Source organism: Cucurbita pepo, chromosome LG07 (assembly GCF_002806865.2).
Source record: "Cucurbita pepo subsp. pepo cultivar mu-cu-16 chromosome LG07, ASM280686v2, whole genome shotgun sequence".
Lineage (NCBI taxonomy): Eukaryota > Viridiplantae > Streptophyta > Magnoliopsida > Cucurbitales > Cucurbitaceae > Cucurbita > Cucurbita pepo.
The window spans coordinates 3,800,212-3,823,338 of NC_036644.1; the positions used below are offsets into that span (position 1 = coordinate 3,800,212).

Here is a 23,127-nt window from a genome sequence, read left to right on the forward strand (position 1 = left end):
TTTTTTTTTTTTTTTTTTTTTTTTTTTTTTTTTTTTTTTTTTTTTCTTATTATTAGTGATAACAATAATCATATTTTGGATGAACTCAAGATTATTATTAACACAAGAAAGGTAGATGTTGTGATGAACATTGATGGACTATTGAGATTATTTCCTTTATAGTCATTAATTTTTTAGCGTACTTTCTTCCTTTAAGAAATTTTAAATATTAGGAATGTATAAGGTCCTATGTTTTATGCTTTAAATATATTTTTCAAATTTACAATGAGGCTTATACCTCATACCGCCTCAAGACTTATGCCTCGCCTCTCCACGAGAAAACCCTCAGGGCCGCCTTAATCCTTTTAAAAGATTGATATAGTATAAATAATAGTAGAAAGTAAGGATTGGGGGTATGCTCTTGATGGGAATACCAGTAACTTGGTGAGGGGATTTATAGGGACCCTCAGATTTTCCTCTGTTGCAACTTAGTTCCCTTGATTCAATGTTAAGTTTCTATCATTGTACTTACTCATCTTGTCAATAGAAAGCTTCATGGTCTCTTCTTAAAATATCATTTTTGGACTTAAGTTAATAGTGCTTAGGTTGGTGTTATTCTAAGAATTTATGTCTCAGAGTTTTGTACTTTTCCTCCAAAAGTTCTCTTGATTGCTTGAGATGTTCCAGAGCTTTATCTTTACTCTTCAGTAAAAGACATAATTTATTTCCTTGCCTGATCATTCCTTTTGTTATTTGATCCTGCCAGTGACTTACTTGATCAATATGGGGAAGTCCTTGGATTAGACTCTAGAATGATTCCTGAAAATAATTCCGGTAATCAGTCTGCTGAGGTATTGGCCAAAGCTTGGACCGAATATAACAACCCAAGGTTAGATTTGAAAATTTGACCTTATTATTCATCACCATTCCTACAAACCTAATTTTCAGCATCACTGACGTGGGTTATTAATTTTTGCAGTGCTGTTATTATGATTGTGGTTCAAGCCGAGGAACGCAACATGTATGATCAACATTGGCTTTCTGTTCATTTGAGGAAAAGATATCCACGTTTTTCTGATTGACAGGCTCCATTAGAGTACATAATTATCTCTATTGTTCACCCATTCTTCCGATCTACTATAGATAGCATGGATTAATTTTCTCAACGTCCAATTTACTTGTGACCAAAACTGCAGATATTGATACATATATATATTGTTGTTTTTGACTAATTGAACAATTTGATATATCTTGAGCTTTCCAAGTAAGTGTTCCTTAGCTTTATAACACACATAATGTCAAGACTATTCGGAAAACAATGGCAGAAATCGATCGGGAGGGAGAACTTCAATCTGATGGAACACTCCTTGTGTAAGTAGTGTTGAATGTCTAAGTTTTTCTTTCGAAAATTGGGTTACAATTTTATGTTACTTATAATTCCCGAGAACTTTCCTCTGCAGAGATGGCCAAGCAGTTGCAGTTGTGTACTTCAGGGCTGGATATACGCCTATTGACTATCCTTCTGAAACGGTGAGCAACTGCTTCATTAGGCTGCTGCTGGCAGCAGACCTTTCTTTGGTTGGGATTAAGTTGATATATTATTTTGGAATGAGCTTGCTGGTATGCATTAGTGTTACCCTTCATTTTAGGAAAAAACTCACATTTTCTTATGAATCTCAGTACTTTTGTGAGACTTTTAAGATGCAAGTAAAAGTAAATTCAAATTCAATTTTATAATATAAATCTGAATGTAGATTAGTTGTTTGTGGATTTAAAGTTCCTTAAGCTGATGAATCTCAATAGTTTTATTTCTTTACTATTTATTATTTTGATAAAAAATAATTTCATTGATGCTTGAAATTTACAAGAGGAAGTGTTATCCATGATACTTACAAAAAAAAACCATTATTGTAAGGTATGACTATAGAAAGCAAAAGTATAAGACAACTAAATCCAAGATATAGTGTGGTAAACAACATTGTCGAAAAGTTTTGTATAAGCATGTGTCTTCTTCGTGAATACTCTTAAATTTCTTTCTTTCCACAGATTCGAAATGAAAGCCATAATGAGATTTTTCCATAGTTGAGCTTTTGCGTTCTTGAAAAGGTGGTACGTTAAGGCCATGTCCAATAAATCCTTTACCTCTCTTACCTCAGATGCAATCTGAAGGTATTGAGAACCCTATTTTAGAAATTGTGAGTGTATGTGCATTGCAAAATAAGTGGTTTTGTGATTCGGTGTCTTTCTTGGATAATGAGCACCACCTTGGAAATAGAGTCATGGGTGTATGCGTTATTTTCTACAAGAAGAACTTCACATTTTCAGGGTGATTTTATTTCCATATTGTTTTTGCTAGAGTGGGGTTTATTGCTTTTGCTTTTTCCTTATGTTCATCATCTGAGATTTGTAGACAAGACCACGTTAGCGGTAGGAAGCCATGTCAACGAGTTTGCTTCTTTAGATACAACTGGGACGAGGTCGAGTTTTAATATTCATTACATAGCTTTGTTATCCTTTAAGTTCCTACCAAGCTTTGGGAACCAGAAATTGTTTACATTGTTCCATGTTTCTTTGATCATGGTTGGTTTGCCTATGAGAGAGTCATACACAAGTGGAAACTGCAAGGTTAACGTGGTGTTTTCAATCCAAAGATTGGTCTAGAAAGATTTACTTCCTCCATCACCCATCCTTTGGTGAATTCGGCTGGTGATGAGGTTTTGATATAATTTTTATATACTTCCACGACCCCTTTCTTTCTATTTTTCAATAATGGTCTTCGTGAAGGAGAAGTATTTGTGGTTCCCATTTAAGGGTAATCCTTGGTACATATGTACAGGCAATTGTTACAGTAAATTAAACTACAGTCTGCCAACTCATTAGCCATACATCTGATGGTTGTTTTCTTTTAATGTAATCCTTCCAATTTGATGACTTTTATCTATTTCAATTCTAAGCAATAAAAAGTCTCTCTTAAAGTTTTTTTTTTTACTTCCCTTGTCAACTATTCAAGTTCATTATATCTTGAGTGAAGCTTTGGGGTTATTTTCTCATTTGAATGGAAACAAATTTCAGGAATGGGCAGCTAGGTTACTTGTGGAGCAGTCATCTGCAGTCAAATGCCCGTCCATATCTTACCATTTAGCAGGCACCAAAAAAATTCAACAGGAACTGGCAAAACCAAATGTACTTGAAAGGTATTAATTATTTCTGTATCTTCAGTTCTCATCTTTTCTCCCGATTCAATTCCCTCCAACACATTGTAGTCAACTTTTTAAGACATACATAAGTTCTTTATGTTATAGAATGCAGTCAACTTCCCACCCAAGACGAATATAGAAGTTTTTAAGTTATAGTCAATTTCATTATAAGATGGGGTGAAGAGGAAGATAAGTAATCCTCAGAAGATAACCAAAATCTGAAAAGCTTACAAAAGAGTTATTTCAATTGTTAAAGATGAAAATTGATCTTAGACTTGCTGCAAGAATACTACCCCGATGATCCTACGGTTTCCCGATTTCCTAAAAATGGGATGCAAGACTAGTCCACCCACAACACCTTAGCTTTTCCCTTAGAAACAGAAGATGGTCGATCGTCTGAGGTCGTTAGGACTGCATTAATTAAGACTGAAGATGCTCAAATTCCCTGCTGAAAATGCCTCGATTGTATCTATAGGATGATCAAAGCTGTAACTTTTCTTGTACACTCTCTCCCAAGTTGACAGTCTCTTAGAGTCAGTGCATCATTAGACATATTGCTCCTGTAAATTAAGGAATGTGGTTTTTGTGTACTATTATATTTCCCTTAATTATCAAATGGCCAAAGCCTGAATTAACCTTTTAGATGAAAGAATTATCTCTGGCCGGTTTCTGACAGAACTGTTTCTTTAAATCACCCTAAGCAATCCTTACCTTATTAACTCTCTCTATGGAGATGGGTGTTTTTCAACTCTCTCAAAATAGAATATATTCCAAATATAGGCCATAGTTTCTTACTTCGACAAGGCACAAATATTTAAGCCTTTGTTCGATAAACATTTGGTTTTCAAATTTGAGCTTCAAAAACCAAATAGTTATCCAACGGGACCTAAATTTTTTTAAGTTAGCAACCATGCCAAAGCAAGCTACTTCCCTAAGGAGAGCTTTAAAGCCTTCTAATTCAATAATGCATAGTTTCTATCCCAAATATTATCTCTCTGGAGGCTGCTCTCAATAGAAGGCAACAATACCACCCTCTAGTTTATAAGATGACTATCAACTTCTTAATTTGTGTATTTGTAAAAAAGATTCCCAATGCAATGCCCGTTAGTGTATGTATATGTATATGTGTATGTATGTGTGTATATATTTTAAAGAAGTAAAAGCTAAACCAGCACATTTGGAAATTGTGGGGAATTCTCCATGCAGGCAATTCGTTCTCAATTCTTTCAGTGAGCGGATTTCAGAACTTAGCTGCACACCCCAAAGAAAAACTTAGAAGGACAGCAAATGAATGATGAAACTATGAATAAGGTCCCTACCAAACGCTAAAAAACGGTAGCTATTTTAAATCTTCCAAAGAAAACCAAGAACCAACCACCAACCAACAAAAAGGCCTTTTAAAGCCCATCATGAAACATCATCGTAAAACTCTTCAGCTTTACAAGAATCATTAACACATTGAAGAAACCAAGGTTGTACTTAGAGGAGAGTGCGCCAAAAATCTTGAAATGAATTCTCTTTATAAGTTGAGAAACTGAAGCATACCATTTATTTCCTGAAGCTCAATAGACTTTGTCCTCATAAAAATATTCACTGTTGGAGCATTTCAATCCTCGTAATGGGATTGATCTTGTTGGGATTTGATAATTTATATAGGAAATAGCTTTCCTTATTGCAATTTCTATATGCAGCTGAACTTTTAAGCCCCTACTTCAGGTTCCTTGACAATAAAGAGGATATTGCCAAGATAAGGAAATGCTTTGCAGGGTTGTGGAGTTTAGATGACAAAGATATCGTAAAAAAAGCCATTGAAGCACCAGACCTATTCGTTATGAAGCCGCAAAGAGAAGGCGGAGGTCGGTTCCATCACCTTTTGAGTTTTCTCAATGTGATTTGCCTTAACTCCTTTGCAGTAAAGCCATTAACAAAGAATTCATCACTCTCCTTCAGGGAACAATATCTATGGCGATGATGTGAGGAAAACCCTTGTAAGATTGCAGAAGGAAGGGAATGTAGAAGATGCTGCTTACATTCTTATGCAGAGGATATTCCCATCTGTTTACCCGACCATTTTTGTTCGAGATGGGATTTGTCATAAGGATCACGCAATTTCAGAGCTCGGTATATTTGGCGCTTACTTGAGGTATGCAACTCCCTTATCTACAACTTCTTTGAGATTATCTGATGCTAACCTACTTTACTCTATATTTTTTTTTTCTTGTTCTGCTCTTTTCAGTCAACCATGGTGTGACTTTGAGAATTCTGTTAGGAAGATACTTTTAAATGAAATATTTAGTAGAGGCGTTAGCTGAAATTAAAGAAATTGAACGGAAAACTGGTTGGTTCGGTTGGTTTGAAGTATATTTTTCAGTTAGTTTGGATTCAAGCTACAGTAAATTCCTTAAAAGAGAACACTTAAGACTTGAAGCAGCCGTTAAAAGAGGAACAGAGGGTCTGAAGGCTATAAATAACAAGCAAAGAGAACATTTAAGACTTGAAGCAGCCGTTGAAAGAACAGAGGGGCTGAAGGCTATAAATAACAAGCAGCCACCAACAGCCTAAACACAGCCTACATCAGTTCTTTTCCCTCCTAGACAAGGAACCTGACCCGCTTGCTTACGCTGTGATGTCCCACATTGGTTGGGGAGGAGAACAAACCACCATTTATAAGGGTGTGGAAACCTTCCCCTAGCAGATGCGTTTTAAAGCCTTGAGGGGAAGCCCAAAGCGGACAATATCTACTAGCAGTGGATCTGGGTCGTTACATATGCTAATGATACGAAATATGAACTAGTGGTTGTTTTATCTCTCTGATGTTTTTGTTGGTCGAATTGTGGGTCGGGATCGAACGAACCATCGACATTTGGAATAGCCATTTGTGGCCTATTCCCAAGCTACGCTCAAATTAACACCTTGTCTTTTATGTTTTTCATTCTTTCCTGAAACTTCTTTGTTTGATATGTGCAGGAACAAGGACAAAGTAATTGTGAATGACCAATGTGGTTACTTGATGAGGACAAAAGTATCATCATCAAATGAGGGTGGTGTTGCAGCTGGATTTGCTGTCTTGGACAGTATTTACTTAACTTGACGGCTTTGTTTCCAATTCTCCTTTGCAAAAACCCATAGAAAATCTCCTATATTGGTTGAATTTTCTAAGTTCTTCAATGGGATTTGATCATTTGGAATCCTAATAAACTCCCAACTAAGGGATAGATTTTATTGATATTTATGATTCATGTTACTCACCAGACAACTTTCTCCCCCAACTATGCTGAATTCATCTAAAGTTTCCAAGTTTCTCTGATTTAGTATCTTCGTTCAGGTGTTTGGCGTCCTTGTTAGCACACCCACATGTCCCAGAATTGAAATTTGACTCTGATATCAATTGAAGGGAATGAACACTTCATTCATACAGTGGAGACATTGGAAACTGTTTTGATTTTATTAAGAATTAAAATAAAAGAATAAATAGGAGAGTAAGAACCCTACCTTTGTATAGAGGCAAGACTTACCGGAGTATTTCAGTATTCTTCATATTTCATAAAATCTTGTCTGTCATGACTTGAATACAAGGCTATGGCTCGAGCCTCTTAAAAGAAAATTTCAAAGGGATTGAAGAAAGTTTAAAGAGAATTATGTGAAGGGATAATTTTATTGTCCAAAATTTTATAATGACATATAACTCAATAAACCAGATTGAAATTACACAGACTAACTTTTATATATATTTCGAAAAAAAAAAATTAATTTATATTAATAAATTTGGGATTGTAATAATTATATTAATTAAGATCGTAAACCGCTACAAGTGAATCCGTTTAGAATTAACGTAAATTAAAGAAAAAAAATGGTCATTAAATATATTGTAGCTACCTATTTTTTTCATAATTAAAGTGAATCGTTTCTTGAAATTGACGGGTTAGTGTGAGCTTATCTATGTGGTTATGCACTCTTCGAATAGGAATCCATTTTTTGAAAGATTCTGGCTTTCGTGCTTTAGTGGGTTCCAAATTCCTTTCGATGACCTATGTTGTGTTGAAGGGATATCTATATGATCCGATTGATTGCATAAAGCCCGCGGTAGCAATGGAACCGGGGAAAGTATACAGAAAAGACAATTCTTTTCTGTTCTATTAGTATTAGTTAGTGATCTCGACTCAGTGAATCTTTTGTTATGTGATGAACTGGTGGCACCAGTTATCCATTTTGTCTATGTGGATCGAAGTGATCGGATATATTTTTTCTTCCTTTTCTGTAACATATTTTCATCCCGACACAATTGAGGATTCTACTAAAAATTATACATTAAGTTATTTTTCAATTTATATTATTTAATTTGCTCTCCAAAAATCTTTTTTTTTTTTAAAATACATCAAAAGCAAAAGCAAAAAAAAAAAAAAAAAAAAAAAAAAAAAAAAANTTCAAAATGGATAACCGTCAAAGCTTTAACGGTAACAAACTACCACTGTCGCGCCTCTTCTCTCGTACATTAAATGCCCGACCATCAACTTCCTCAAACACTCACAATTCCCTTCACAAACAACCCACGGCGGCGCTCTCGACGGCGCCGGCCGCCGCAAAAACCCCACCAAACACCGTCGAGCACACATGGCAATCGATCCAAGGAACACCATGGGCGCCTTCGAACCAGATCAAGACCCATACGACAGTTCCATCAACGCCAACATTCTCAATTTCGCCAACGACCAAAACCCAACTCTCGACGACTTGCAGTCCACAGCAGAGCAGCCAGTGGCGGCGGCGCGTGACTCCTACGGCGGCCGAACTAGCGCTTTTCAGAACATGGGTATGGTGGAATTGTTGACACATTTCAGTTTCGGTGGACAATATGATTCAGAAGCAGGCCCCTCAAACGCCGGCGAAGCAGCAAGCAATTTTGAAGAAGATGATGATATTCAAATACCCAGTGAAGTCGAATCGAAATTGCTCGCAATTTGGCCCGTAACTCCGGTGCCATTTCTGTGCAGTTGCTGCCAAGTTCTAAGAGAATTTCTTCATAGCAATGGTCGATTTCTTCATAAATCAACATCATAAACACAAATTCACTGAAATTCCCCTGTTTTTTTTTAATCAATTCGTATATTTCTCGAACAGGGGTGAACAGCAGAAAACTGGAGATTCATGGTCGACTTGGAATGATCTGTCATGCAATTCTGGAACATAAACCGATTGTTAATGTGGATAATATAAGTCCTCAGTATCAAATGTTCGAGTAAGATACCAAATTTTGTTTAATTTGATCTGATTTTACTTCGATTGATTTGTTGTTTTTTGTTTTTGAAGTTTTTGTGACAAAAGCTTTGAGGAGATCAAACAGTTCTTGCTGCAGTATTGTTTGAAGCAAATTTTGGAGGATTATAATATGATTCCAGATCCGATGTCAAATTTCTACGACGCTCTCTGTGTCGGGATTGATTGGTTTGAAAATCTCAATACTACTGATGCGTTCTTTCAACAGTCTCCTGATAATTCTGGTTGGTTAAATGAATATCTTCGTTTTAATTTGAAACAAATTCATTTTCGAGATAAAAGAAAAACATTAACTTGTTTGTGCAGAAGATGAAGATATGGATCAGCCCGTCCCCGAGTTCCAAAATGATACGCCTGAGCCGCAAGGTCAACCATCTAGACGGCCCTCGCTTGCCGCGCAGGTTTGTTTGGTCGGGTTGGGTTGGTTGACTTGAAATTTAGGGTTGGTTTGGTTGGTGATCCGAATGACTCGGTTTAAAACCGAACACTTTGTTTATCTTTAAAAAATTCAACCCAATCAATGAGGTTTTTTTTTTTTAAATTTGACAGAGGCAAAGAACAGGGAGGATGACGGTGAACGATGTGTGGGAGTATCTTCATCTTCCGATATCAGAAGCGTCGAAGAAGTTAAATGTGTGCAATACGGTGTTGAAGAAGATATGTCGGCGGAGTGGTCTCAGCCGCTGGCCTTACAGAAAGGTGGCAGTATTTTTTTTCTTTTTGAAATCCACTCTCAATTTCTTTAAAAACCAAAACTTCAATTTAATGAAAAACTGGTGCAGATACGAAGTTACGAGAGGCGAATAGCAGCGCTGAAAACCACAATGAATTCCAGTTATGGAGACACTAGAGCCCGAGCCGAAGCTGAGATCCAAAGAGTTCAGAAAGAACTTTCTGATTTTTGTGCTCGAATCAGAATTTGATTATTTTCTAAATTTTATCCTACTACTTTCTTTTTTCTTTTTTCTTTTTAAAACTAATTTTTAATAATTGATATATTATATAACTTTAAATTTATGTCCATTTTTTTTTTTATATTATATATTTTGTAATTAACACTTAATTTTTTTTAATATATATAAGCGAGAATTTGGTTAAGGTCGAAGATGGGATAAAAATATAATTTCTATCCGGGACTCCATTTAATTAATTAGTATGTTAATTATAATTTTTAAAATTAAACCAATTTAGATGATATTTTTGATATTGAGAAGGAAGTATGCCCAAATTAATTATAATAAATTAAATTAAAATTTGTAATTTATTGAATTAAAAAAAAAAAAGATATTTATTACAAAATGAACCAATTATCCGTCGTGCGGGTCTTAGGGCTCCATTACATTTTGCCAATTCCGGGCCCAAAATCGCTGCTTCCGGACTTTTCCCATTTTTATCCAATTTATTTAATTTCACTTCTCTCCTCCGATTCAAGTCCGCGTTCATCTCCTCTCTCTCTCTCTAATTTCCACTGTCGTTTCAGAGGTCAAATATTTGGCTGTTTTTTTCTTTTTCCCTCCTTTTGCTTTCTCTCCTCCCTTCTTCCTCGCCGTGTTTCTCGATCTGTTGTTCAATTTCTCTCTATCAATCTTTCACTCTCTATCGCACTTGTGGCGCTTCCAATTCGAAGGTGAGAGCTGTCGGCCATGGACGGAGGTGCTCCGTACAATCCACGTACTGTGGAAGAGGTGTTTAGGGATTTCAAGGGCCGGAGAGCCGGTTTAATTAAGGCTCTCACTACTGGTCAAGTCTTACTTTGTATTCTTTCTTTGAAATTCTTTCGCGCTTTTGTTCTTTTGCTTTTCTGGTTTTTTTACCTGTTCTGCGTTTGTGGTTGCAGATGTTGAAGAGTTCTACCAGCAATGTGATCCTGGTTTGATTTTATTGCTGCTCGTTTATGTTTTTAGATTCTTGTGTGCGTTGTCCGAAAGAGATGTTAGTAGTTTCTTGCTAGGAACCGAGATTTGACCACTGCAAAGTTCAACTAAAGAGATTATAAAATCGATGAGTTTTGATGTTTTCATCGGCTTAATTCTCTAAGCCAATTTGTCACTTCTTTCTTTAGTAAGCTGGTAGTAATTAGCTTTAATGTTAATATTGTGATATAATTTTGAAATGGCTTGGCTTAGGAAGAACTACGCATGTAGCATTATTCACTAATTTTTAACACATTTGTCACGCGTTATGTCTATTTCCAATGGAATTCTTGTTTGAATTATAACCTAAATTTTCTTTAATTACAGAGAAAGAAAATCTCTGCCTTTACGGGTTTCCTAGTGAGCAATGGGAAGTCAATTTACCTGCCGAAGAGGTGCCTCCAGAGCTTCCAGAACCTGCGCTGGGCATAAATTTTGCTAGAGACGGGATGCAAGAAAAAGACTGGCTATCCTTGGTCGCTGTGCATAGTGATGTTTGGCTGCTTTCTGTGGCATTTTATTTTGGAGCTAGGTTTGGATTTGATAAGACAGATAGGTATGTGTTATTCTGACCTGCACTTCCTTATTTTATAGTTGTAGCGAAGGCCTTGGTATGAGCTTCAAGCCTCTCTCTGTCTTTTAGTTTTCTTTGAGTTGTTCTTAATATAATATTAGATTCAATGGCTTCTCATTTCATGTGAAGTGGGAAACTGTTTTGCTTTGCCGTTGGATTCTTTCTTTGGGTATTGGTGATAGGTAGATTGTAAGCCCATGCATGCTTTCTATGTGCTAAATTTTTAAAAAATGGAGTTCTTTTGTGGTATGCTATAACTTGGTTAGGTTATGGATTGAATTTGTATAGCCAATCTCTTTCTCACAAGGGTTTGTTACAAACTGTTTACTTCTTCTTTTCTCATAATCATATGTTTTATAAATTATATTCGGCCTCACACCCCAAAACATATGCTTTATGCTCTGAAGCACAAACACTTGTGAGTAATGTGTTTACTCAATACGTGGTGGACACTTGTTGCATATATCGGACATGAGTTGGGTACTTGTTTCCTGAAGCATTGTGTATTTCTTCACATGATTTTTTTTTTTTTTTACTTTTAAATTCATCACTTCTTTTATATCTACTTCTAAGTGAAAATATACTAAACTAATGCATATTTTTAATACAAAAGGGTATTTTATAAAATGTAAATTTAAGCAAGCATGCCTTTTGCCATGCTCCTGTCCTGATTTTATAGAAAATGATGTGCAGTGTCTGGCATGCTGTGGCTTCATAGGTTTTATCTCCCTGATGTACATCGTGAGTTTTTCAAAGGAGTTGTCCCCTTGACATGTTTTCATAAAGTTTTTGATTTCACACGATTTCATCAAGTTTTGTTTTCAGGATTCTATTTCAATGTTTCACTTCCAGATTTTTCATTTGCATTTCACATGTTTGATAAGATTATCCTAACTTAAATGCATAAACTAGGTTCGCGGCTGAGGTAAAGGATGATTAATTTACTTCAGGCTTCATTATCATGATGGAGAGTCCATGTTTTACTTTCTCTGTTTTGTTCTAACTCTCAAGGTGTAGGATAATCAGCATAAACACACTCTATGTTCTTGTGGTTTCTTCATTACAACAGGGTCCTTGACATGTTCTGTTGCTTTTGTTGCAGGAAGCGTCTATTTGATATGATAAATGATCTTCCAACAATATTTGAAGTTGTGACAGGGACAGCCAAAAAACAAGTTAAGGATAAATCATCAGTTTCAAATCATAGCAGTAATAAATCTAAATCAAATCCAAAGGTTTGAAAGATATTTTTAATCCTGCTTTCTCCCCGTTTCTTAGTTTTTTTAGCCTCTTCAGCATAAAATGGCCATAGACACTACAACTACTAGTTATTTTTCATTTCTCTAATGGTTTGGCTGAGGTGCAGCCTTGTAGAAACCTTCTACTTGCATCTTAGATGCCGGAATTACGACCTTCTACAATGGTATGATATTGTCCACTTTGAGCATAAGCTCTCATGGCTTTGCTCGGGGCTTTCCCAAAAGGCCTCGTACCAATGAAGATGTATTCCTTACTTATAAACTCATGATCATTCCCTAAATTAGCCAATGTGGGACTCCCTCCTAACTACAGTAAATATACTATACTACAGTAGATAGATCAATATGTGATTCAATCCACGATGGAGGCAACTTATTAAGCATATTTCTTGGCATATTTTTTCAATATTCAGCGGAGTTCTGAACCTCAAATAAAAAGTACGAAGGCCGTTCAATCAAAAGATGAGGACGAGGAAGGTTTGGATGAGGAAGACGAGGAAGAACACGGTGAAACACTTTGTGGAGCTTGTGGAGAGAATTATGCATCTGATGAGTTCTGGATTTGCTGTGACATATGTGAGAAATGGTTCCATGGGAAATGTGTAAAGATCACTCCGGCAAGGGCAGAGCATATTAAGCAGTATAAATGTCCATCTTGCAGCAACAAAAGAATCCGACCCTGATGTTGTTTAATTGTTAGCACCAACAACTTCCCCTGCCTCCCAAAACCAAAGCAAAAAGAGAAAACAAAAGGAAAAAGAACCAAGAGATGTCAAAGGGTTCTACTTAGGATCTCAGCTTAGACGGCTAATTGTGTATTAGGATTAGTTTAAACTTTACATTAGGACACTATACATTCTATGTGTATTTGTGGACAGAATCCTTTTTGCTCAAGTATTGTATGAACTATATGTATTTTGTATGTGCTATAATGTGTTCTTGTCAAGGCTTATATTTGACAGATGCCTTGCTCTATTGTACATGCCATTCGGGTCATGGGGACGCAACCGGGTGAGGTTTGGTTTGGTTTGATTGGCGGGTTTATTATGCATTGAAAATTAGTTGCCCTCACATTCCATCTCATATCAATTTGATAGCAATTGACATAAACATGGTTTATTTCCCCTAACGATCTTTCTAGGGCTCAATGTTCTTGCTAGTACATTGTTCAGTGTCTGGCTTTGATACCATTTGTAATCGTTTAAGCCCACTATTAGTAAATATTGTTCGTTTTGACCCGTTATGTATATCGAGAGGAGATAGATTGTAAGATCCCACATCGGTTGGAGAAAACATTATTTATAAGGGTTTGAAAATCTCTCCTTAGTAGACACGTTTTAAAAACTTTGAGGGGAAACTCGAATAACATTTTTTATAAGGGTTCGAAAATCTCTTCCTAATAGACACGTTTTAAAAACTTTGAGAGGAAACTCGAAAAGAAAAAATCTAAAAAGGACAATTTGCAATCTAACCGGAGTACTATTATGATAATTATTTTAATTATTTATTACTAAAATCAAATATAAGGATAATTTATTTATTAATTATAAAAACCAATTGCCCTCTTATTAATGATTTCATCCATATTTATTAATATATTTTTATTATTCCTTCGTCTAGTTTATTCCTTTAGTTTCTTTGTTGGCTAATTTTAATCACATGTACCAAAATTTATAAATTATTTCATGATCTAAACTTCTCCATGGAGTCGAAAAAGTAACAACTCTATAGATATACTTTCTACTTCAACACAGTCCATTTCAAGCAATCTAGTTATATTGTTCATAATGTAGCAGCATTGTTTGGACTTTTTCTATAACGACCTATGCTTAAGTTTCAGAATCTAGATTGGTCACTCAACATAAAATTGTACAGAGCAAAATACAAAACCAGCTTTAACTTTGAGGTTTCTGTAATTGAGGCACCAAAAGAATGGTACACATTCATAAAAGTAGTAACTTTCATTTGTTTTTAAGTCTTTTTTAATTATCCTATCCTCAAGAACTCTCTCATTTAGATATGGTCTCGGGTTTACGTACCAACCAAACCTACCACTTTTTTTTAATTATCATTTAGAACCTACCAACAAAATAACTTATTCTAACCTAAGACTAGGAATTTAAATATGAGTCAACTCTATGCACGTGCCACAGTCTCCGCTCACGATGTCGCCGTCCTCTGTACATATGCGTATTGCCTTTACCTGAAAAATGATGTGGCACATGACCTGAGTATTTCGAAGAATATTTAGTAAGTGACCCCACCATAGGGGCCATGCAAATGCACACACGTAAGTGACCCCACTATAGGGGCCATGCAAATGCACACACATGCAATCATGCTCTGGCGTGAGTATTTCGAAGAATATTTAGTAAGTGACCCCACCATAGGGGCCATGCAAATGCACACATGTAAGTGACCCCACTATAGGGGCCATGCAAATGCGTTTATTCTCTAGGGTGACCTCTAGTGTTAGACTACTAAGGATGTGTAGTTGTAACGACCCAGATCCACCGCTAGCAGATATTGTACTCTTTGGACTTTCCCTCAAGGCTTTAAAATGGGTCTACTAGGGGAATGTTTCCGCTTCCCCTCACGGCTTTAAAATGGGTCTACTAGGGGAAGGTTTCCACACCCTTATAAAGGGTGGTTTGTTCTCCTCCCCAACCAATGTGGAACATCACAGTAGTACTTCCCTACACACGACCCACACATGCAAGTGTGAATTTTCAGGGGGCTCGCATACCCCGTGGACTCTCTCTGGTCAAACTAATCTGTAACAACGTCCAAAGGTTAGCGGAACCCCTTGGTGTTCTGCTCCCCATGAACACCCTCATGATCATACTGTACGGGTCCGCACTCATCGTCTCTGGGGAAGTGTCCTTATGCTTATGAACACACAACATGCATAATCCCTCTAATTTTCATCTTATCATCTCTTCTGACACAACCCTTAGTCTCATCTCTTTGCTACATTAAGTAACAGATGCTTGTTGAATATTTATATTAATATCATTTTCATGCTCTTAGGGTTGTGTCCTATGGTCGGTCTATCGACATGATGCAATATGACACTCATCATCATATATCATGCTTAATATGGAAAACATCAATATATTGAGACAAACGTCATCCAATCATCTTACTCATCATATTGTCATAAAGCGCATCAAACATATCAAATACGTCATTAATCGAAATATGTTATATATAACTTACATTTATCCTATTTTTCTTTTGTTTCTTCATACAATAAATTATTATAGATAAAAATTTGAATCCCTCCCCCAAGAAATTCAATTTAATTAGTTATAGTTAAATGATGCTCCCTTTGAAAAATTTCTTTACTCGAGTACACATTTTTATACTCATTCATCCTATGTCGTAAGTTCCTTTTGGAATGCAGTTAGTAGCTATGTCCACAGCTAACTCCAAAAATTATCTAAAAATTTCCCTTCCAATAAACAAAAAAAAAAAAAAAATCAAGACAAGGGAGAGTGACAAATACAAAGAAAAGTACGACAATGTTCAAAGTCTAAACTTTTAAATTGAATGTTTCAATTCGGACTATAACCATTGGCATACAAAATGGTTATATGTGGTTACAAAATGGTAAAACCGAAGACCAAAATGCAATAAATAAGTTTGACCTCGACTTCTGACCCAAACATAGTCTACAATTCAATTAACACGACCAAATCTAAATACATCTTTACTCGAATTCCCTTGAAACTTGAAATTTACGTATTAAATATCATAACAACCATAATAAATTACTTTTTTTCTTTTTAAATACTTTTTAAATATTAAATTTATGATTAGTGTATGAAGGGAGTTAACATTATTTGAATTAAGCAAATAAAATTTATAACCCAACTCAATTTAATTCTGACCGTACATGTCACATTCATAATTAACTCCCGTACAACTTAGTATCCAACTTCCTTAAATTTCAGCAAGTTGTCTTCCACGTGGCTCAGATCCATGCCGTTAATATATTTCCATCTGCCGTGACATGGACGGTTCATAAGGCTTTGACTTGGTCCAATCGAATCAGGATGCTTTCATTATTTATTTTGCATGATACTCAAATATTTGCGTCTTTGATTTGGTCAACGTCGGCGTCCCTTGATGAACAAGTATTATCCCCAAATAAAAACTTACTGTTATACTATTATATACACTTTATTTAAAAAAATATATATAATGTATTGAAATATATATATATATATATATATATATATATATATTTTAATATATGCTAAATCTATTTGAATAATAACGGGACTAATGTTAAGTAGTTTTCTGGACTTATATTTTGGATAGTGATGATGTGTACAAAAAGACAAGATTTTGAGTTTTGTTGAGAAGTTAAACGGTCGGTGAAGGCCAAACTCGTCAAACAAAGAATTCAAAATCTTTCTATGACTTATGCTATAGTTGAATGACTATTTGACCGAAACAATAATCAATTCCAAGACGTAAGGTGGAACTAGGTTTCCGCAAGTAGAAGTAATAGAAATTATTGATCTAATTTTCTCGAACATAGGTGAACTTAGAAATTTTCATTCATATATTAAAAATGGTCATTTATATGAGTTTTTTTTTTTTTTTTTTTAAATTGATGAATATTTTAAAAATAAATTATTAATTATTTCCTTTCAAAATTAATGAAATAATATTAAATTTTTTTTTTTTGGGAGTGGACTAAAATTGGAAAGTTTAAAGTTATTTTTTAAATAAAATAAAAAATTCATAAGTATTATTATTATTACTATTATTTTAATTTTAAGAAACCTTTCAAACTCTTAATAAATTCCAAAAATAAAATAAAAATTGGATTTATTTTATTTAAAAGCATATGTAATTAGTAGGTATTTATTTGATTAATTTTGAAAAATAAAAATAAAATTACACACATAGTTTCACCCATAAAATTGGAACATAATATAAAAGAAAAAAAAACCATCGCCATGTCCTTTCTCTCATCAGTAGCCTTCACCAAGAAAGGCTTCATTAAACCTTCTTTTTCGTGTGGCGATTCACCGGAAAAATGAAGCCAAATCACGGCAGCCACCGGGCTCTGTGGTTCATCGCAGCCTGCTTGTTGTTGGTTGCGACGGCGGGGGAGGCTCAGAATGTGAGCGTGGGGGTGGTGTTGGACATGGAGAGCTGGGTTGGGAAGATGGGGCTGAGCTGTATCGACATGTCGTTGTCGGAATTCTATGAAGCTAACCCTCACTACAAAACTAGGGTTGTTCTCCACCGCAGGGACTCCGCCGGCGATGTCGTTGGTGCGGCGGCTGCAGGTTTCAAATCTGTACTTTTTCTTTTTATTGCTGCCATTTTATTTTATTTTATTTTATTTTATTATTATTTTTTTAAATGAAGACTAGTTGACTTTTTTCATTACTATGTTACTGTCGGTGGAACGTATATGTAGTTGTCGGATTTTTATTTGAGAATATAAAAATATTTTTGAGTTTTGCATTTTACATTTTAATATATTTAAACTTTTAAAAATATTCTTCACACAAACTGTTAATTTGTTTTTGTTTAAATAATAACGTTCAATTTTTTAATCCCAACTTTTTAAAATATTACAAAATGTAAGTAAGTGAGTTTAAAAATATTACAGACATATATGGTGATTTGTTCTCTTCCCCAACCAATATGGGACATCGCATTATGTAAACGGTTTTTGTCCATGTGACATGAACTTTTTTAACTTTATTTTTATAAGGTTAAATGTATTAATGTTGTCTTTAGCATTTCATGGATTTTTTTTAATACGGTATTAATAGTAAAAATATATTTTTTTTTATTTTTTTAAAAAATTGAAAAGTATTAATTTTATATTTAATACATTCTTAAATTAAAAAAAATATCCATACATCTTTACCATATTAAAACTATTAAATTTTATATTAAATTATATATTTAATGAGTTCTTAAATTTTAATTTATATATCTTATAAGTTTATATGTTTTGAAAAATATCAAAAAGTGTAGAAATCTAAACCAATTTAAAATTTTGACCAACCTTCTTATATAAACTTTTGCATAAAAAAAAATTATTTAAAAAAAAAAAAGAGTAATGAAAGCGAATGAAGATATTAGATTAAAAGGTTTTGGGGACCAAATCAAAATTTCTGAAGCTAACAAAATCCAACTTTTCTAATGTTTAATCATCAATCAAATCAATCAAACCAATGAAAATTGACTGATTTCAATCCTTTTTTTGAAAACAACCTTTGATGGAATAGCTCTCCACCTTATAAACAACAATAAAGTTGAAGCAATTTTGGGGCCAACCACTTCAATGCAGACCAACTTCGTGATCAAGCTCGCCCACAAAGCCCATGTCCCCATCCTTACCTTCACTGCCTCCACCCCCGCTCTCGCCTCCCACCGCAGCCCCTACTTCTTTCGTCTCACCCACACTGACTCTGCTCAAGTTGCCGCTATCAGCGCCTTACTCAAAGCCTACAATTGGAGAGAGGTACGTTTTTAAATCTCCGTTCAATTACAGGACTAGGCTGCCCTGCATTTTAATCTTTATTTTTTCTATCTATCTATCCAGGTTGTTCTGATCTACCAAGACGATGAATTTGGAGATGGGATGTCACCCTACTTGATCCACGCATTGCAGGGTGTGAATGCGCGCGTCCCATATCAGAGCATCATTGATCCAACGGCTACCGAGGATCACATCGGGGAAGAGCTTTACAAATTGATGACAATGCCGACCAGAGTGTTTGTGGTGCACATGTTGCCGTCTCTGGCGATTCGCTTATTCGCTAAGGCCAACGAAATTGGAATGATGAGGGAAGGCTACGTTTGGATTTTGACTGATGCCACCGCGAATTTGCTCGATTCCATGACCTCCTCTGTTTTGAAGTCCATGGAAGGAGCTTTGGGAGTGAGGACATATGTCCCAAAATCAATGGAGCTTGAACGTTTCAAAATTAAATGGAAACGAAAATTCATAATGGAAAATTCTGTCCCCAACGACCCATATTTAGACATCTTCGGATTGTGGGCCTATGATGCAGCTCGAGCACTGGCAATGGCAGTTGAGAAAACAGGGGCCAAAAACTTCACATTCGAAAACCCAAATGGATCTGAAAATCTAACCGATCTTCAAACTTTGGGGGTTTCTCGAAATGGGGAGAAAATTGTGGAGGCGTTGTCGAAGACGAAGTTCATGGGGCTGACTGGAAATTACGAGATCTTGAATGGGCAGCTGCAATCGACAGAATTTGAGATAGTGAATGTGAACAGTAATGGGGGAAACAGAGTTGGGTTTTGGAATACTGAAAAAGGGTTGTTGAGTAAAGATACGGTGATTTGGCCGGGGAATACGGTGGCGGTGCCGAAAGGGTGGGAGTTTCCGACGGGAGGGAAAAGGTTGAGAATTGGGGTTCCAGTGAAGAAAGGGTACAGCGAGTTTATGAAATTGAAAGGAAAGGAGGTGGAAGGGTATTGTAAGGACGTGTTCGATGCGGCAATAGAAATGCTTTCGTATGTGGTTTCAGTTGATTACATTCCCTTTGCAGTTTCGGATGGATCTAGCGCCGGTTCCTACGATGAACTCATCATGCAAGTCTACAAAGGGGTCAGTATGTTTGTATTCATTTGATTACTTCAACTACTCTGAGGACTAAAATAAAGTATTGATGAATGTGTGGTTTATGGACAGGTCTACGACGGTGCAGTAGGAGACATAACCATCGTAGCAAACAGATCCAAGTACGTTGATTTCACCTTGCCATTCACAGACTCCGGAGTTTCAATGGTGGTTCCAACAAAAGCCAACTCCATGAACAGAGCATGGCTTTTTCTGAAGCCTCTCACTGTAGGCCTTTGGATCACAAGCTTATGCTTCTTGGTCTTCATGGGGTTTGTGGTTTGGTTTCTCGAACATCGAATCAACCCCGCCTTTCGTGGTCCTCCCTCTCATCAAATCGGCACTAGCCTCTGGTACTCCTTTTGCACCATGGTCTTCGCCCAAAGTAACCACATTTACCGACCCATTTATTATGATACACTAAATTTATAATTCATCTTGGACTATATTTAACTCTTTATTCATATTGTTTTGACCCGTACTTTTAGGGGAGACTTTGATAAGCAATTTGGCGAGGTTGGTGGTGGTGATATGGTTCTTTGTGATGTTCGTTTTAACTCAGAGCTACACGGCAAGCTTGACTTCTCTTTTGACAGTGCAACAATTACAACCTACCATTACAAATATAAACGAGCTTTTGACGAAGCAATCATGGGTGGGATATCTAGACGGTTCATTTGTTTGGGGGCTGTTGACCTCTGTGGGGATTAAGAATCTCAAGTCTTATAGGTCTCCCGAGGAACTCGACAAGTTGCTCAAACTAGGAGGCTCCAATGGCGGCATTGATGCTGCTTTTGATGAAACTCCTTACATTAAGCTCTTCCTTTCCAAGTTTCCTAATAAATACATTACCGCCGATCCCACCTACAAAACAGATGGATTTGGATTTGTAAGTTTCTATCTCTTTCTACCAAATTAATATAATATTAACTTGATTAGATTATCATATAATAATAGGTTCTTTTATTTGGAGGTCGAACTATGAATAGAACATTATATTATTGGTATTTTATCTGTTTCATCTTCGTATTTCAATGATAATTTAACATGATATTATAACACAATTATCTTAGGGCAATTATTTTAATATCTATAATGTCAATGTCGGCAGGCTTTTCCCATTGGCTCACTATTGGTGGCAGACATATCAAGAGCGGTATTAAATGTGAGAGAGAGTGAGAAGATGAACCAATTACAAATGAAATGGTTTGGTGGAGACAACTCATGGTCTTCCGTCAAAGTCACTTCTTCAAGGCTGAACGTGAGCAACTTTTGGGGCCTATTCCTCATTGTCGGCACTGCTGCCATCGTCTCCCTCTTCATCTACTTCTTCATTTTCCTTCGCAAAGAACTGCACACGCTCCGTCACACCACTACTGAAGGCTCCAACTCCTCCATTAGGAGTAAAATTCGAGCACTACTCAGAATCTACGACAAAAGGGACTTGACTTCACACACATTCAGAAAGAGTAATCCTCCACAAGTAGTAGACAACAAGATTCAAGCAAACCATGGTGACTCTGTTGGCGCCTCATCGAGCTCGAATTATTTGCTAAGTCCATCGAATGATTCGATCCATGACACGAACCATGAGTTCTCTAAGTCGGGAGATTTGAGTCCAAGTAATCAAGCTGTGGAAATGGTGATCCATACGACCGAGGAAATCGTTCCCCAAAATGAGAAGTATCGTTCTCGATTTTAGGTGGCTTCTTCTTAATGTATTTTTGTAGGTAAATTTGACTTTTGTTGCGCATTGCAAAAATTCCCTTTTGTAATTTAATGCTCAAAAGACGTAAATAATTTGTTTAATTTAATTAAGATTAATTTAGATTGCTTACTCTACTTTTAATAAATCATATTATTAGTCATGTAGTTGTTTTGAAGTTAATTTTGATTAAAATTAATTAAATAATAATAATTCTTATACAAATAAAGTGAACATATTTCTACTATTTATAAAATAAAAATTAATAAAAACTATTATTATTATTTTTTTAACGAAAAACAACAATAAATTAAAATTATATCCCCTAAAATAAAATAAAGTGTATGCATTGTTGTGCGATCCTAACAACTAGTATCAAAGTTAGGCAAAATTCACCACGATCTGTGAAGATAGAAAGTTCAAAAATTGGAATTGAGAAGTTCAATAGATTCGATTTCGGTTTTTGGAAGATGCAGATTAAAGATTATCTATATCAAAAGATCTTCATGAACCACTGTTGGGGTGAAGCTGGATACCATGACCACGAAGCATGGAAACTCAAGGATCAACTAGCCTAAGGGCTGATCCGGTTGATGCTATCCAAAAACGTGGCGTTCAACATCATTAAGGAGAAGACAACGTCAGATCTGTTGAAGACATTGTCGAATATGTATGAAAAACCGTCGGCTGTGAACAAGGTGTATTTGATGTGGAGATTGTTTAATCTATAAATGTCTGAAGATGGATTTGTTGCTGATCATATAAATGAATTCAATATGATTGTAAGTCAACTGAGTTCGGTGGAAATTAATTTCGAGGATGAAATTAAAATATTGATTTTGATGTCATCTTTACCCGAGTCGTGGGATACTATTGTTGCCGCAATCAGCAGTTTTCGAGAATCTGATAAACTGAAGTTTGATGAAATTTGAGATGTAATTTTCAGCGAAAGAATTTTTGCATAAACACTCCGGTATGAAATCAGTAGACATTAAAGAATATTAGATATATTTATGGTCTCAAGAAGAACCAAATCTCAATTAGTTAGTTGGACAGCATACGTTATGCAACATAGTTAGGGAAGAGTTCATGGAAGAGTATGAAGGGTGATATGGTGGTAGCACGTAGCACAAAATCTGGAACCTTATACACCACTGCATGGTGTATGAACATGGTTGTTGTTGCTGAGAGTGCTTCAAATTCAAGTCTTTGGCACAATAGGCTTGGATATATGAGCGTCAAAGGAATGAAGATGTTGGCTGCGAAAGGAGTTTGAGATGGTCTGAAATCTGTTGCTATGGGTCCTTGTGAAAACTGCATTATGAGCAAACAGAAACGAGTTAGCTTCACAAAGATCGTTAAAGAACTTAAAAAGGTGCAGTTGGAAATGGTCCATACAGACGTTTGGGGACCATCTCCAGTTCCATCACTTTGAGAATCAAAGTTCTACGTCACCTTCAAAGATGATTTCAGCAGAAAGGTGTGAATTTATTTCCTAAAACACAAGTCAGATGTGTTTGCGACCTTCAAAATTCTATTAACAAGGACAGTTCCCGGTAAAGCAAGACAAAATGGTGTTGCTAAAAGGATAAACAG

General features: G+C 35.8%; 4 protein-coding genes across 6 annotated transcripts in view; all 4 read left to right on the forward strand.

The window, feature by feature from the left end:
- LOC111798317 (glutathione synthetase, chloroplastic-like) overlaps positions 1–6,472 on the forward strand; it is a 12,104-nt gene extending 5,632 nt beyond the window's left edge. For both annotated transcript variants that reach the window (XM_023681380.1, XM_023681381.1), the window contains 8 exons: positions 746–868; positions 959–1,039; positions 1,270–1,350; positions 1,440–1,509; positions 3,052–3,173; positions 4,893–5,032; positions 5,127–5,319; positions 6,144–6,472. In XM_023681380.1, coding sequence (XP_023537148.1) covers positions 746–868; positions 959–1,039; positions 1,270–1,350; positions 1,440–1,509; positions 3,052–3,173; positions 4,893–5,032; positions 5,127–5,319; positions 6,144–6,267 — 934 coding nt within the window. In that variant the 3' untranslated portion in view covers positions 6,268–6,472. The remainder of the gene's footprint in view (positions 1–745; positions 869–958; positions 1,040–1,269; positions 1,351–1,439; positions 1,510–3,051; positions 3,174–4,892; positions 5,033–5,126; positions 5,320–6,143) is intronic.
- A 1,261-nt stretch (positions 6,473–7,733) lies between these two features.
- LOC111798799 lies at positions 7,734–9,373 on the forward strand. Its single transcript, XM_023682134.1, has 6 exons — positions 7,734–8,205; positions 8,295–8,412; positions 8,484–8,674; positions 8,757–8,851; positions 9,000–9,149; positions 9,233–9,373. The coding sequence occupies exons 1-6, from the start codon at positions 7,788–7,790 to the stop codon at positions 9,371–9,373; spliced, it is 1,113 nt and encodes a 370-aa protein (XP_023537902.1). The 5' UTR covers positions 7,734–7,787.
- A 516-nt stretch (positions 9,374–9,889) lies between these two features.
- On the forward strand, positions 9,890–13,176 carry LOC111798585 (PHD finger protein ALFIN-LIKE 4-like). 2 transcript variants are annotated; one of them, XM_023681826.1, is made up of 5 exons: positions 9,890–10,190; positions 10,288–10,320; positions 10,691–10,919; positions 12,040–12,172; positions 12,610–13,176. In XM_023681826.1, the coding sequence occupies exons 1-5, from the start codon at positions 10,094–10,096 to the stop codon at positions 12,877–12,879; spliced, it is 762 nt and encodes a 253-aa protein (XP_023537594.1). In that variant the 5' UTR covers positions 9,890–10,093; the 3' UTR covers positions 12,880–13,176. The 2 variants fall into 2 exon arrangements, with proteins under 2 accessions (XP_023537594.1, XP_023537595.1); XM_023681827.1 differs by having other exon boundaries at positions 9,891–10,190; positions 12,040–12,112.
- A 4,073-nt stretch (positions 13,177–17,249) lies between these two features.
- On the forward strand, positions 17,250–21,644 carry LOC111799093 (glutamate receptor 2.1-like). Its single transcript, XM_023682493.1, has 6 exons — positions 17,250–17,505; positions 18,463–18,698; positions 18,780–19,814; positions 19,899–20,211; positions 20,315–20,715; positions 20,938–21,644. Exons 1-6 carry the CDS (start codon positions 17,250–17,252, stop codon positions 21,526–21,528), a joined length of 2,832 nt encoding a protein of 943 aa, XP_023538261.1. The 3' UTR covers positions 21,529–21,644.
- Positions 21,645–23,127: the final 1,483 nt, after the last annotated feature.

Coding starts and splice junctions, on each gene's coding strand:
- LOC111798799 (XM_023682134.1), top strand. CDS start 7,788: ATGGCAATCGATCCAAGGAACACCATGGGCGCCTTCGAACCAGATCAA. Junction 8,413..8,483: donor CCTCAGTATCAAATGTTCGA/GTAAGATACCAA, acceptor TTGTTTTTGAAG/TTTTTGTGACAAAAGCTTTG. Junction 9,150..9,232: donor GCCGCTGGCCTTACAGAAAG/GTGGCAGTATTT, acceptor AAACTGGTGCAG/ATACGAAGTTACGAGAGGCG.
- LOC111798585 (XM_023681826.1), top strand. CDS start 10,094: ATGGACGGAGGTGCTCCGTACAATCCACGTACTGTGGAAGAGGTGTTT. Junction 10,191..10,287: donor AATTAAGGCTCTCACTACTG/GTCAAGTCTTAC, acceptor TTGTGGTTGCAG/ATGTTGAAGAGTTCTACCAG. Junction 12,173..12,609: donor AATCTAAATCAAATCCAAAG/GTTTGAAAGATA, acceptor TTCAATATTCAG/CGGAGTTCTGAACCTCAAAT.
- LOC111799093 (XM_023682493.1), top strand. CDS start 17,250: ATGAAGCCAAATCACGGCAGCCACCGGGCTCTGTGGTTCATCGCAGCC. Junction 17,506..18,462: donor CGTTGGTGCGGCGGCTGCAG/GTTTCAAATCTG, acceptor TTGATGGAATAG/CTCTCCACCTTATAAACAAC. Junction 20,212..20,314: donor CACCATGGTCTTCGCCCAAA/GTAACCACATTT, acceptor CCGTACTTTTAG/GGGAGACTTTGATAAGCAAT.